Below are 16,116 nucleotides of genomic sequence, written 5' to 3' on the forward strand. Positions count from 1 at the left end.
ATACGTTTTGCAAATTCCGTAACATATTGTACGAATTGAAATTCGTAACATAATGTACAAATTGTAATTCATAACATATATGAATTGTAATTTGTAACATATTAAATTCATTGTAATTCGGATGTTAGCTATCAACAACAAGGCAACTCCTATGACTAATTGGGAATGGGACGGAAGCGTAGAATTGATCACCCTGTCGCTGGCCGCCTTTGGGGAGGGTGTATAGTGTGAAAGGCCGAAACACCCTAGGAACCAAAGGTACACTACTGACGATGCGCTCCCCAAATTTCACTAGGCTCACTGTTCATGAACTCTTGGAAGTGCTTGACAGATAGTAACATCTCATCCTGTGTTCTTGGAATCGTAATATATCTTATGTAATGGATGATGGACATCCACAAATTAATGCATACCATAAGAAACGTAACATATGATACTAAATGGAGTGTCGTGGCTTTACCTACAGAATAATATGAAATGCTTTGACCACGTTGGAGTTGGCAATACTTAGTAGAGAAAAAGAGACAGACAGAGAAAGAAGCAGCAAGGAGGACTTCAGGAGACCAGGGGAGTCCCTCAAATTGGATTTAATTTACCTTGAATATTGCAGCCCATTTGTGTAGGCTATTAGCCAGAAAAAAACCTGCTGAGTTCAAATTCTGCTTACTTTTCCCCCTCATTATTAGGCTATTTGATGTGTAGTTTTTACTACAAAGTTGATAAATAGCAGCTAAATACGGAAGGCTATACAATATATTCAGAAAGTATTCAGTCCCCTTGACTATTTTCCAAATCCTTATTCTAAAATGGATTCATTTTAAAACAATTTTCATCAATCTACACACAATAGCCCATATTGATAAAGGAAAAACATGTTTTTAGATTTTTTTGCAAATGTATTGAAAAAAAATAAAAATAAAAAATCACATTTATATAAGTATTCAGGCCCTTTACTCAATACTTAGTTGAAGCACCTTTGGCAGGGATTACAGCCTCGAGTCTTCTTGTGTATGACGCTACAAGTTTGGCACACATGTACAGTGCCTTGCGAAAAGTATTCGGCCCCCTTGAACTTTGCGACCTTTTGCCACATTTCAGGCTTCAAACATAAAGATATAAAACTGTATTTTTTTGTGAAGAATCAACAACAAGTGGGACACAATCATGAAGTGGAACGACATTTATTGGATATTTCAAACTTTTTTAACAAATCAAGAACTGAAAAATTGGGCGTGCAAAATTATTCAGCCCCTTTACTTTCAGTGCAGCAAACTCTCTCCAGAAGTTCAGTGAGGATCTCTGAATGATCCAATGTTGACCTAAATGACTAATGATGATAAATACAATCCACCTGTGTGTAATCAAGTCTCCGTATAAATGCACCTGCACTGTGATAGTCTCAGAGGTCCGTCAAAAGCGCAGAGAGCATCATGAAGAACAAGGAACACACCAGGCAGGTCCAAGATACTGTTGTGAAGAAGTTTAAAGCCGGATTTGGATACAAAAAGATTTCCCAAGCTTTAAACATCCCAAGGAGCACTGTGCAAGCGATAATATTGAAATGGAAGGAGTATCAGACCACTGCAAATCTACCAAGACCTGGCCGTCCCTCTAAACTTTCAGCTCATACAAGGAGAAGACTGATCAGAGATGCAGCCAAGAGGCCCATGATCACTCTGGATGAACTGCAGAGATCTACAGCTGAGGTGGGAGACTCTGTCCATAGGACAACAATCAGTCGTATATTGCACAAATCTGGCTTTTATGGAAGAGTGGCAAGAAGAAAGCCATTTCTTAAAGATATCCATAAAAAGTGTTGTTTAAAGTTTGCCACAAGCCACCTGGGAGACACACATGTGGAAGAAGGTGCTCTGGTCAGATGAAACCAAAATTGAACTTTTTGGCAACAATGCAAAACGTTATGTTTGGCGTAAAAGCAACACAGCTGAACACACCATCCCCACTGTCAAACATGGTGGTGGCAGCATCATGGTTTGGGCCTGCTTTTCTTCAGCAGGGACAGGGAAGATGGTTAAAATTGATGGGAAGATGGATGGAGCCAAATACAGGACCATTCTGGAAGAAAACCTGATGGAGTCTGCAAAAGACCTGAGACTGGGACGGAGATTTGTCTTCCAACAAGACAATGATCCAAAACATAAAGCAAAATCTACAATGGAATGGTTCAAAAATAAACATATCCAGGTGTTAGAATGGCCAAGTCAAAGTCCAGACCTGAATCCAATCGAGAATCTGTGGAAAGAACTGAAAACTGCTGTTCACAAATGCTCTCCATCCAACCTCACTGAGCTCGAGCTGTTTTGCAAGGAGGAATGGGAAAACATTTCAGTCTCTCGATGTGCAAAACTGATAGAGACATACCCCAAGCGACTTACAGCTGTAATCGCAGCAAAAGGTGGCGCTACAAAGTATTAACTTAAGGGGGCTGAATAATTTTGCACACCCAATTTTTCCGTTTTTTTTTTGTTAAAAAAAATTGAAATATCCAATAAATGTTGTTCCACTTCATGATTGTGTTCCAATTGTTGTTGATTCTTCACAAAAAAATACAGTTTATATCTTTATGTTTGAAGCCTGAAATGTGGCAAAAGGTCGCAAAGTTCAAGGGGGCCGAATACTTTCGCAAGGCACTGTATTTGGGAAGTTTCTCCCAATTTTCTCTGCAGATCCTCTCAGGCTCTGTCAGGTTGGATGGGGAGCGTCACTGAACAGCTATTTTTCAGGTCTCTCCAGAGATGTTTGATCGGGTTTAAGCTCTGCCTGGGCCACTCAAGCACATTCAGAGACTTGTCCCGAAGCCACTCCTGCATTGTCTTTGCTGTGTGTTTAGGGTTGTTGTCCTGCTGGAAGGTGAACCTTCACTCCAGTCTGAGATCCTGAGCGCTCTGGAGCAGGTTTTCATCAAGGATCTCTGTACTTTTCTCTGTTCATCTTTCCCTCGATCCTGACTAGTCTCACAGTCCCTGCCGCTGAAAAACATCCCCAAAGCATGATGCTGCCACCAATATGCTTCACCGTAGGGATGGTGCCAGGTTTCCTCCAGACGTGACACTTGGCATTCAGGCCAAGGCCAATGGTTTCATCAGACCAGAGAATCTTGTTTCTCAGTCCTTTAGGTGTCTTTTGTCAAACTCCAATCGGGCTGTAATGTTCCTTTTACTGAGGAGTGGCTTCCGTCTGGCCACTCTACCATAAAGGCCTGATTGGTGGTCTGCTGCAGAGATGGTTGTCCTTCTGGAAGGTTCTCCCATCTCCAGAGAGGAACTCTGGAGCTCTGTCAGAGTGACCATCGGGTCCTTGGTCACCTCCCTGACCAAGGCCCTTCTCTCCCGATTGCTCAGTTTGCCCGGGCGGCCAGCTCTAGGAAGAGTCTTGGTGGTTCCAAACTTCTTCCATTTCAGAATGATGGAGGGAGCTGTGTTCTTGGGGACCTAAAATGCTGCATAATTGTTTTGGTACCCTACCCCAGATCTGTGCCTCGACACAATCCTGTCTCCGAGCTCTACAGACAATTTCTTCGACCTCATGGCTTGGTTTTTGCTCTTGAAATATTAAAGAAGAGCTGCACACTCGGAGCTCAGATGCAATAATTTAATAACCTAATATCCAACATTTCGACAGACAAGCTGTCTTCATCAGGGTATAATGACAAACAATGCGGGATGACTAGTTTATATAGTGTCAAAGGACAAACACAGGTGTCTGTAATCATGGCTGGGTGTGGCCTGATATCATTGGTTAATTCTCATATATTAAAATAGCATTCAAAAAACATAAATGATTGCATACGATCATAGATACAATTTGGCTACATAAGCCTACAAATATTTACAATAGCAAAATCACAAGAATGGCTTCAGATCAAAATCTAACATGCACTGTCAACTGTGGGACCTTATATAGACATTTTCCACAGGTGGACTCCAATCAAGTTGTAGAAACATTTCAGGAATGATCAATAGAAACAGGATGCACCTGAGCTCAATTTCGAATTTCATAGCAAAGTGTCTGAATACTTATGTAAATAAGGTATCTGTTTTTTAGTTTTAATACATTTGCAAACATTTACAAAAATCTGTTTCCGCTTTGTATTATGGGGTATTGTGTGTAGATTGATGAGGATTTTTTTTATTTAATCACTTATAGAATAAAGCTGTAATGTGGCATAATTTGGAAAAAGTCAATAATACAATATAGCTCAGTATTTTCTATTTTGTACAGTCTTTTTTGCTAATCTTTATCAGGGGATCTTATAATTTAGGACACCACAGTCTCAAATTAGGATTCTGCTGCAGGATGCACATGAAAGTCCAATGTTATACATACGTTTCTCCCTGGGGTACCTGGGTTTCCAGCAGGCCCTGTAGGTCCCGGACGGCCTCAGGAGATGGAAAATGGAGATTATAGTTTTCCAAAATATTCGGACAATATCCACTTAAAGGTCCCACTTGGTGATTAGCTGATATGGGGAAGTAGTATTCTATTTTCCCCTAACTAACATTATGACACTATTATCATTATGACTTCATGGTCATGCCAGCGGGGGGGTCAGTGTTTATACCTGGGGGACCAGGGGATCCGGTGGGGCCTGGGGGACCGGTCACAGCTCTTTGGTTGTTCTGTGAATGGAGTGCAGCTTCTTCATCTGTAACCAAAACAAAAATAGCCATGGGTTAGGTGCAACAGGTGCTCACTGTGCTCTAATGACATACTACATGTATGTACTGCATGTATGATCTTCAAGTTTGAGTTAAGAGTACTTCCAATATTTACATACTGTAGCTCTGTTGGTATTTTGGGTTGTGAATTATTGTCAAACATTGGAGATGATAGGTTGTCTTGGTTGGTTGTCACTGTGGGTGCGTTGTGAGATAGTGCCACACCCATCATTGTCATTGGTTGACACACACACCTCTCAACTAAAACAGGCCTCTCTCTCTCTACTTCTCCTCCCAACCTCAAAATACCTGCAACATTGAGGTTTGACTTGACAACCTCGCCTTGCCGTTTATTGAGCAGTTTCTGGCTCCGAGGCGGCCCAGTGTTTCCAGACTCAGGCTGCTGTGCTGACAGGTTACAAATTGGGTCTGATTTACAGCAGGCAGACTGCAGCCAGAGCCCAGGTTTAAACAAAGCCAGCCCACCACATTAATAATATACAGCTTTCCATGACATCCGAGTGGGAGCATTTTGCCCTCTGCTGGTCAAAACTGGGAAATGCCTCAGATGGAGGTCAATGGAACATGTCTATAGACTTCTACAACGTACAATTTTACAGTCCATAGATTTTAGCCAAAGTCCTCTATTAAATGTTACAGCATGAATTAATAAGGCCTACATATTCTATATGTTTCGTTTCATATGAGGTCATTGTCTCTCTAACACTCATACATTACCACCACTGACTGCCCTCCTCCCCTAGTGTGCATATTTATTTCCAGATGGAACCATTATTCACTATTAGACTTCACATGTCTTACAGATAATAGTACTACAGGAACAAGGTGATAAGGCCACTCCAGCATTACAGGAACATTCTAATCATCCATACAGCAGTCAACTGAAATCTGTCTGAACGATCATTATCAACTTTATGGTTTATGGGGACTCACTATTGACTGATAAGATATGTATTTTTGCAATGGAGACATTATCGGGTATTTGGATCCAATAAAACCTACATGATAAAACCTAGATGACTTTTTCCATGGTCTTGTGAGGGCTCAGCATATATTATAGCTATTGGCAGACCGGTTGCCTGTTGTCCATTGAGGGTTCTTCGTGTAGGAATAGAGCATTTTAACAGGCAGAGAGAGGGCTGTTCCACTGATGGACTTCCCAGATATGGGACACCTGGTGAGACTACACTTTGCATGTCAATTGGCTTTAACGGTGTCATGACATATTTTTCTTTCTTCCATAAAATGTTCCCCAGGTGTAAGAGGCTTGTGGAAATAGGTGGGAGAGTAATGTCTCCCAATATTATCAATTGATCGTTATCAGTAATTTACTATTGAAACAAGGTCTCCAGATATACAATATGTGTGGCAGATGGCCCTGATGTTACGTGGGGTGGACTCAGATGAGGAGACAGGGATAAGGTAACTAAGGTATTTATTGAAAAGTGGGGGGGATGCGGTGCAGGCCAGGGGGAGCTCGGGCGGGTAGCAGGAACTGAGGCTGCGGCAAGGGGATTAGGGGCAGGGTAAGCAGGTCCGGAGTTGAATCCAAGGAAGCAGTAGAATGAGGGTCCAGGGCAGGGAAGCAGGACAGACGAGATAAAGGACTGGCGACAGGGACCAGAATCTGAGCGGACGGAACTGTAGCAGAGAGAAAAGCAGCGTCAGGCTAGGGAAAAAAGGAACAAACAGCTTGAAATGTAGACTGTGGAAGTGGCAGGGCTGAGCATTTGTAGAGGTCTTGATTATGGAACAGGTTGCAGCTGGTGGGGATCTGCTTTGACTCCAGCATACCTGTCTCCACTCACGCAGTCAGATACACCCACACAGAGAGAGGGAGAGACCACTGGGGGAGTGGCGGCAGGTTAGGGAGACATAGGATGAGGTGTAGAGGGCGTGGCAGATGTAACAGCACCCCCCCTACGCCCGACCAGGCTTATCTGGGTGTAAGTTATGGAAATCCCGTAAGAGTGAATGGTCTAGAATGTGACGGCGGGGAACCCAGCAGCGCTCCTCAGGCCCCGTATCCCGCACAGTCCACCAGGTACTGCCAGCCGCAACCCCGACGGCGCACGTACAGAAGCTGCCGGACGGTATAGGCAGGATGGACATTGATGAGCTAAGGGGGTGGAGGAGCTGCTGCAGGAGGAGACAGGACTGAAGCAGACAGGTTTAAATCAGGGAAACATGGAAGGTAGGATGGATCCTGAGAGTTTCAGGCGCACCGCAGAGGGGTTAATGACACGGTTAATCTCAAAGGGACCAATGAATCGGGGCAAAAGTTTATTCGATGCCACTTTCAATGGCAGGTCCCAAGAAGAGAACCATACCTTTTGGCCTGGAGTGTAGATTGGAGCTGAGGCACGGCGACGGTTGGCTTGGGACTGGGTCCTGGCAGAGGCACAGAGAAGAGCAGCCCGGGCCTTCCTCCAGGTATGATGACAACGGCACTTCTGGTCATGGACAGAGGGAACCGCAACCTCTTGGGCGGGGAACAAGGGAGGTTGGTAACCCAGAGCACACTCGAAAGGTGACATACCTGATGAGGCGTTGGTGAGGGTGTTGTGGGCATTTTCAACCCAGGGTAGCTGGGCACTCCAGGAGGAAGGGTTAGCAGAAGTCACGCAGCACAGGGCAGTCTCCATCTCCTGGTTGGCCCATCCGGTCTGGCTATTGGTCTGGCCATTGGTCTGGGGGTGATATCCAGAAGACTGACATTGATACCAAGAGCTGAACAGAATGATCTCCATACCTGAGATGTAAACTGGGGTCCCCTGTCAGAAATGATGTCAGTGGGAATGCCATGCAGACGAAACACATGGGATACCAGCAGGTCCACAGTTTCCCTGGAGGACAGGAGCTCGGAAAGGGGAATGAAGTGAGCTGCTTTGGAAAATCTGTCAATAATGGTGAGGATGAGTGGGTTACCGTTTAATGGGGGAAGGCCAGTGACAAAGTCCAGAGCTATGTGTGACCAGGGGAGACTGGGTATGGGAAGGGGGTGAAGCACACCGGAAGTGGGTCTAGTGGAGGTTTTGTTCCGGGCATAGACCCAGCAGGCTGAGACAAACTCCCGGGCATCTCTCTCCATGGTGGGCCACCAAAAGCGCTGACGGAGGAAGGCAAGGTTCCGGTTCATACCAGGGTGACAGGTGAGATGGGTAGAATGGGTCCACTGAAGATCAGAGCGAACAGAATCAGGAACAAACGGAGCATTTCTAGGACCGTTACCCGGGTCAGGCTGGTTTTGCTGAGCCTGGCGGATATGAAACTCAATCTCCCAGGAGACGGGGGCAACGATGCAGATGGAGGCACAATGGAATCTGGCTCTGAACCAGTGTGGTCGGCGGTAAACTGATGGGAGAGGGCGTCAGGCTTGGTATTCCTAGAACTGGGGAGATAAGTGAGTGTGAAATTGAATCTACCAGAGAACAAGGCACACCTCACTTGCTGGGAGTTCAGACATTTGGCAGTCTGGATTTTGGACAGGTTTTTGTGGTCTGTCCACACGATGAAGGGGAGTACAGAGCCCTCCAGCCAGTAACGCCATAACTAAAGAGCCTGCTTAACTGCCAGGAGTTTACGGTTACCGATGTCAAAATTATTCTCTGCAGGTGAGAGCTTATGGGAAAATAATGCACATGGGTGGAGCTTCTGATCAGAGGGGGAATGTTGAGACAGAACAGCATCTACCCGGTGTTGGAGGTGTCCACCTCCATGATGAACTGGAGTTCTGGGTCTGGCTGAGTGAGGACCGAAGCGGAAGTGAAGCGGCGTTAGGGAAAAGGCCTCTGCCTCAGGGATCCCGAGGAACGGAGTAGAGGTGGAGGTGAGAGGGGCTGCCAAACGGCTGTAGTTGCGGATGAAACGTCTGTAAAAATGGTCAAACCCCAGGAAACGCTGTAGCTGCTTCAGGTTTGAGGGCGCAGGCCACTGACTGCCATGAGTTTGGCAGGGTCCATACATAACTGCCCCTGCGCAATAATATAACCCAGGAAAGACAGAAAGCATGGAACTCACATTTCTTAGCTTTAACAAAAAGCGTATTCTCCCACAGCCACTGGAGAACGTGTTGCTGGTGAGCCTCTTGGTCCTTAGTAAAAATCTGAATGTCATCCAAATTGACAAAATGAAGCATCCAATCACATCCCTCAGCACATCATTGACTAGGTTCTGGAAAACAGCAGGGGTGTTAGTAAGACCAAAAGGCATGACCAAATACTCAAAGTGGCCAACTGGTGTGTTAAACGTCCCCCTCTCTGATGTGGACAAGATGGTAGGCATTCCAGAGGTTGAGTTTGGTGAACCTCGTGGAACTATGGAGGGGGGAAAAAGCACAACTGATGAGTGGCAAAGGATACTTGTTCTTCACCGTGATATTATTCAGCCCACGAAAGTCTATGCACAGCTCCAGTAACCCAGCCTTATAAGTCCTGCATCCAGGGAACCAGTCCATAGCCTCGTGCTCGGGGCGAGAGAGGTTATACAACCGGTTACTGGGGAGAGTAGCTCCAGGCAGGAGGTCAATGGGGCAGTTGTATGGCGAATGAGGAGGCAGCGACAGGGTGTGGTGCTTGCTGAAAACAGGAGCTACATGTAGATCATGATACTCAGGAGGAACTGTTGACAGATCCGGAGGTTCTGGAATGGACTGGGGCAAAGACAAGGCAGGGGCAAGGGCAGAATGTAAACAATTAGAGTGACAAAATGAACTCCAAGTGGTTACCATTCTGGCGATCCAGTCGATCTGAGGGTTATGTAGCTTTAACCATGGATGGCCAAGAATCAGGGGAGATTGAGGGCAGTCAATTATGTGGAAACTGATCCTTTCCTGGTGGTTTCCAGAGAGATGCAGGATGACAGGGACGATTCTCTCCCAGACATGGACGAGGAGCTGTCCGTTGAGAGCGTTGGTATCGAGGAGTGAATCGAGTGGAACAGTGCGCAGGCCCAACTGGGTAACGGCACCATGGTCTAGGAAACTCTCGTCGGAGCCCGAGTCGATGAGAGCAGGCAGAGGAAAGGCTTGGCTCTGCCACACGAGGGTGCCATTAAGCAGGGGTCTGGGGGTAGATGGCCATGGTGATTTGGCTCAACAGTATATCCCCCACTACTGCTGAGCCACCTCTTTTGCTGGACGCAGGGAACAGGTGGAGACAAAGTGACCAACCTGGCCACAGTATAGGCAGCTCCAAGTGCTGATTCACAGCTGCCTCTCCTCCGGAGAGAGACGGGCCCGGCCGAGCTGCATGGGTTCAGGTTCTGGAAGAGACTTGGGAAGGGAGGCAGTCGGGGAAGTAGAACAAGGCAATGAAGCAGATGTTGTTATGGGTCATGCAACCTTACCTGCCCTCTCCTTCCGACGCTCATGGAGATGGTTGTCGATGCGGATGGCGAGAGAGATGAGCTCATCGAGTCCATCAGGCTCATCCCTGGACACCAACTCGTCCTTGATGGTCTCAGTGAGAGCGTTCTGGAATGCTCCCTGAAGGGCCTACTCATTCCAGCCGCTCTCAGTGGCGAGGGTGTGAAACTCGATCGCCGTTTCAGCGACACTATGGGAGCCTTGATGGAGGGACAGGAGTCATTTAGCGGCATCCTTACCGCTGACAGGATGGTCGAAGGCTCTTCATCTCCTCCGTGAATCTGGAGTAGGAGGAGCAGATGGGAGACTGTCTCTCCCACACCGCTGTGGCCCAGGGACATGCTGCTCCACGGAGGCAGCCAATCAGGAAGGAAATCTTGGCCCGTTCACTAGCACAAGAGTAAGGCTGTTGCTCAAATACTAGTGAATATTGTACCAAAAAAGCTCTGCAAGTTCTGAGGTTGCCATCGGAAGCTGGAACAAACGGTTCACGGGGTGGAGGAGAAGGACTAGGGGCTGGTTGTGAGCTCTGGGTGAAGGTTCGGTCCTGCAGGTCAGAAAGGCTCCATGAAAACTCCCTGACATGCTCCAGAAGGGTTCTCAGGGCTTGGTCATGTTGCTCGAGCAGGGCGTCTTGGCCAACGAGGGTTTGGTGGAGAGGATCTAAGTTGGTTCATATCTTTTGGCCAGAACGTACTGTTACGCGGGGTGGAGCAGGTGAACCCAAGTGCAGACTCAGACGAGGAGATAGGGATAAGGTAACCAATGTATTTATTGAAAAGCGGGGGGAGATGGGGTGCAGGCCAGGGGGAGCTCGGGCGGGTAGCAGGGAACCAGGAACTGAGGCTGCAGCTGGGGCAAGGGGAGTAGGGGCAGGGTAAGCAGGTCCAGAGCGGAATCCAAGGAAGCAGTAGAGCGGGGATCCAGGGTAGGGAAGCAGGACTGACGAGACGAGGGACTGGTGACAGGGACCAGAGTCAGAGAGGACGGAACTGTAGCAGAGAGAAAAGCAGCGTCAGGCTAGGGGAAAAACAGGCACCACAGGAATAGCAAGATCTATGCAGGAACAAATGGCTTGAAATGTAGACTGACTGAGCAGAGGCTACAATCTGGCAGCGTGGAAGTGGCAAGGCTGAGTATTTGTCGAGGTCTTGATTATGGAACAGGTTGCAGCTGGTGGGGATCTGCTTTGACTCCAGCATACCTGTCTCCACTCACACAATCAGATACCCCCACACAGAGAGAGGGAGGGAGAGAGCACTGGGGGAGTGGCGGCAGGTTAGGGAGACACAGGAGGAGAACTAGAGGGCGTGGCAGGGGCAGATGTAACACCTTAAATAATGGATATTTCAAAATGTCCTAGCAGGCAAGAAGCCTGAGCCTGGCAAGAAAGAGGTCAAAAATCACACAAGACTCCTGAAACACTTTCAGAATGAAACATACTAATGAATGTGGTCTCCATATAGGGCCTATGGCTTACATTTCTTTCTGTAGTTCTTGACTTAAATTCATTGGTGTAGCAGGCATACTCACACTGGCCCAGCTCCCTCAGACCAAACGCATCTGCTCTGTGAGAGAAGGAAGAGGCTGGCCCCAGAGGCCCCGCTGGCCCAGGTACACCTCTCTCCCCTTGGGCTCCTCGCTGGCCCTGGGGCCCTGTGGGAGCCAGAGCACAGTCATCCTCAACACAACACAACACTGACCTTACACATCTAATGTGTGAACATGCACATGTGCAAGTGTCATACTGCTTTGTACCTTTATATTTGATTGAACCTTTATTTAACTAGGCAAGTCAGTTAAGAACAAATTCTTATTTACAATGACAGCCTACTCCGGCCAAACCCGGACAACGCTGGGCCAATTGTGCGCCGCCCTATGGGATTCCTAATCACGGCCGGATGTGATTCAGCCTGGATGTGAACCAGGGACTGGAGTGACGCCTCTTGCACTGAGATGCAGTGCCTTAGACCTCTGCGCCACTCGGGAGCCCCAAGTGATAGTGTATGGGTGAGATACAGAGGTGGGGGGAAGACTTATACCTCTGGGTCCCATGGGTCCAGGTTTCCCTGCTAGGCCTGTCTCTCCAGTGCGTCCAGGGGGTCCCGCCACACCTGGGAGTCCAGCTGGCCCTGGGAGGCCTCTGGCTCCTTGGAAAACAAACGATTTAACAACTCAGTCAGAATTCCACCCGATTCAGACACTTCTTTAAACATTTGGTGCACTTTTCTGAAAATCTATAACACAACAGAGTCAAACAGTTGCCATATAAAATTATGGAGGAAGAAAAGTGAATAGTTAACCATCGGAGGTTCAGTGAGGTCCTGCTGTAAAGCGCCTCACCTGGTAGTCCGATTGTGGGGGGAGTGATGGGGGTGGGTTTGGGTGCTCCCAGTCCCACCTCGTTATCTGATGACCCATCTGGGGAGTATCTGAATAGGAGAGGTGGTGGTCCCGCCTCCTCCAGCAACACAATCTGACACAAAATGAAGGAAAATTAGTGTTCAGTCCTGCTGAGATAGGAGCTAGATTTTTGAGAATATCAGGTCTCATTACATTCATGTACTGTATGTAATACTGTTTTAATGACAGGTTTGGTTGCTGCAAGATTACCTTGGATTCCAGCATACTCAGTCTATCATTAATATCAGCATAGCCAGTGCAGTTCATACACTCTAAGGAGAGAGAAAGAAAGAGATATAGGTAAGTAAGTAATACAGTGTAGCATGTTGCTTCAAGTTAGAGATACTAGATTAACTCTCAAGTAAGACTCACATCTTTGTCCTTTCAATCCATCCATACCAATTCATGATGCATCAATGTGCAATAATGCAATTCCAATAGTAGGAAACATCAGAAAATACAGGCTTGGTTTCGTATAAGAAGACACACATTTCCTAAGCCAGACTACCACAAAAGAGAAAACAAACACGCACTGTGTTGGCCCAGACTGTGTTGTTTGTAGAGAGAGAGGGTTTATGTAGTGGCTGAGACATTATGAAGTGAGCCAGTCAAAGCAGAAGCACATTTCCAAGGTGACACAGGATGGATAGACAGCAACCTCCCGTTGCTCAGATGACATATGGGCTGGAAAGAGGGAGAGAGAGTAGGGTGAGAGAGGTGAGAGATGGAGAAAAAGACAGAGAGAAAGACAGAAAGAAAGATAGATAGATAGAGGAAGAGTGAAAGAGAGAGACGTGAAGCTTTCCTGGCAAACTCCCTGACCATTTATCTTCTCTCTTTGCCTGAGAAAAAACCCTTCCCTTCTCCTTTGCCAATTCTACCAACTCCTGGCCAAAGTGTCCTTCTCTGTCAGTCTGACACTTGGCATCTGCCATGTGTTCAGACTGCACCGCCACTCTGCCCCGCTCCAGTGCCCGACAGAGACACCAGCCACGGATAAAAGCATCTGCTAAAGTCGCTTTGGATAAAAGCTAAATGGAATATATTATATATTTTATTATTATATATTATACATTGATTATGCTTGTGGACGTGCTTATTAATAAGTGGCCTAACAGTTGTGTTTTTTCCTCCAGTTCTCTGAGTAATGAATGTGACATCATTGTGAAGGTGGTCTAATTCATCACCTTGTTCTCAGCTCATTATGAAGGTGTGGTGTGTGCTGGGATTGGGAATCATGGAACATTGCAAGACCTGAGGTGGGATGCCAAGAGACAGACAAGGGAATGTGACGACTTTATCAACAGATCAGAAAGAGACCCTAAAACACATTATTACACTGTTTGAAAATGTGTTTACACTGTTATTTTAAACTTAAATCCAATTGAAAATTTCACAAATCCAATTGTATTCACAATTAGTTTTTAGGAAGTTTAGTTGCTGTCATGTACACAAAACACTGCAGTTCATGAAGATCGTTCTAAGCATAGGCCTGGCATTGCCTTGATCAACCACAAGGATATTGTCAATTCCCTATCCTCTCTCCATGGCTATGTTTTCAATCTTGTAAGAAATATAATTCCTACATACAGTATCAGTAGATTAAGTAGACAAAGGAGCTGATCGTGGACTACAGGAAACAGAGGGGCTAGCATGCCTCCATCCACATCTATGGGGCTGTAGTGGAGAGGGTTGAATGCTTTAAGTTCCTCTGTGTCCACATCACTAAGGAATTAACATGGTCCACACACACCCACACAGTTGTAAAAAGGGCACGACAGCGCCTCTTCCCCCTCAGGAGGCTGAAAAGATTTGGCATGGGCCCTCAGATCCTCAAAAATGTCTACAGCTGCACCATTGAGAGCATCTTGACTGGCTGCATCACAGGTTGTTACGGCAACTGCAAGGCACCCGATCGCAAGGTGCTACAGAGGGTGGTGAGTATGCCCCAGTACATCACTGGGCCAGAGCTACTTGCCAGCCAAGACCTTTATAACAGGCTTTGTCAGAGGAAGGCCCCCCAAAATTGTCAAAAACTACAGCCACCCAAGCCATAGACTCTGCTATCGCATGGCAAGTGGTACCAATGCACCAAGTCTGGGACTAACAGGACCCTGAACAGTTTCTACCCCCAAGTCATAAGACTACTAAACAAGACTGCTAAATAGCTAACCAAATGGCTACAAGACTACCTACATTAACCCTTTTTTTTTTTTACTCTCTTGCACACACACACACACACAACATGCGCACACATGCATACTGACGACACACACACACACACACACACACACACACACACACACACCTGCTGCTGTCTATTATCTATCCTGTTGCCTAGTCACTTTACCCCGGTCTACAGTACAGCGGAGGCTCCTCAGAGGAGGAAGTGGAGGACCATCCTGCTCAGTGAATTTAATAAAAATACAAATAATCAGATAAAACTATACTAAATATATTCATGTCACCAAATAATTGATTACAGTTTTTTCCAACTGCTTACACACAAAATCTTTTCATGTCACACGATTTTTGAAACCTCTCACTTAAAGTGCAAAACTACACACCAAATATCCAAAACCATAAGCTATTTCTCAGCCTTTGACTCAGTTGTCAATTGCATAAAACACTTTTTTCTAAACACTACACACAATTCTCTACCTAAAACACAAAAATCTAACAGGAAGGGACTTGCTTTCCTTTTCCAAACACAACCAATCAAAATGCTACACTTATTCACCACACACACTCCTCACATGTGCAAACACTAATAGCTTAACTGATCACTAACCAATCACTGCTTTACTGTAGTATAGGCCTATAAATAGGTCATAGGTCAGATTACCTGTTTTGAACAATGGATGCCAACAATGGACAAAGAGCAAGAGGAGTAGGAGGGAGAGGAAGAGGAAGAGGAAGAAGAGGACGAGGGCAAAGAAGAGAAGGAAGGAGAGCCATCTCTGATGAGATTAGGGCAACGCTTGTTGATCATGTGATCAACCACGGTTTGACCATGAGAGAGGCTGGACTGAGAGTCGAGCCCAACTTGAGTCGATTTACAGTGGCGTCCATAATTCAAACCTTCAGAAATGAGAACAGGTATGCAACTATATAATGACTATTTTAGCATTACAGTAATGTACTGTAAAATACGTATGACTGCATAGTATTGCATAAACATTTGTAACTCTAAGCCATCCATTTACTGAACTGCATTGAATGAATGAGGTTGGTTATCATGCTGTACTACATTTTTTTGTACATTGTTTACAGTTCCTATGCTGAACACATACTGTGTTTGAATACAGAATGGAAAGGCAAAGACATCATGGAGGACGAGGACGCTTGTTTACAGATGTACAAGAGACTACAATTATAAATATGGTTTTGGCCAACAATGCAATTAGGATTCGAGAGATAAGAGAGCATATCTTGAAGAATGACACCATATTTAACAACATCAATGCTGTAAGCCTGTCAACCATACAACGCATCCTCCAACGGCACCGAGTGACGATGAAACAACTTTACAAGGTGCCATTTGAGAGAAACTCTGACAGAGTCAAGAATATGCGACATGACTTTGCAGAGGTATGTATGCAACACTACTTCCAGTACTTCAGACATACCATATTTACTCATCTGTGT

At 46.0% G+C, this 16,116-nt stretch overlaps 1 protein-coding gene across 1 annotated transcript in view; it reads right to left on the reverse strand.

Moving 5' to 3' along the window:
• LOC110533591 (collagen alpha-1(XXVI) chain) overlaps positions 1-16,116 on the reverse strand; it is a 79,528-nt gene that overhangs the window by 3,818 nt on the left and 59,594 nt on the right. Inside the window, exons 5-10 of the mRNA XM_036990000.1 lie at positions 12,679-12,740; positions 12,409-12,541; positions 12,108-12,215; positions 11,599-11,721; positions 4,583-4,666; positions 4,348-4,400 (exon numbers count right to left, since the gene is read on the reverse strand). Of these exons, the coding sequence (XP_036845895.1) occupies positions 4,348-4,400; positions 4,583-4,666; positions 11,599-11,721; positions 12,108-12,215; positions 12,409-12,541; positions 12,679-12,740 (563 nt within the window). The remainder of the gene's footprint in view (positions 1-4,347; positions 4,401-4,582; positions 4,667-11,598; positions 11,722-12,107; positions 12,216-12,408; positions 12,542-12,678; positions 12,741-16,116) is intronic.

This window comes from Oncorhynchus mykiss, chromosome 10 (assembly GCF_013265735.2).
Source record: "Oncorhynchus mykiss isolate Arlee chromosome 10, USDA_OmykA_1.1, whole genome shotgun sequence".
Classification (NCBI taxonomy): domain Eukaryota; kingdom Metazoa; phylum Chordata; class Actinopteri; order Salmoniformes; family Salmonidae; genus Oncorhynchus; species Oncorhynchus mykiss.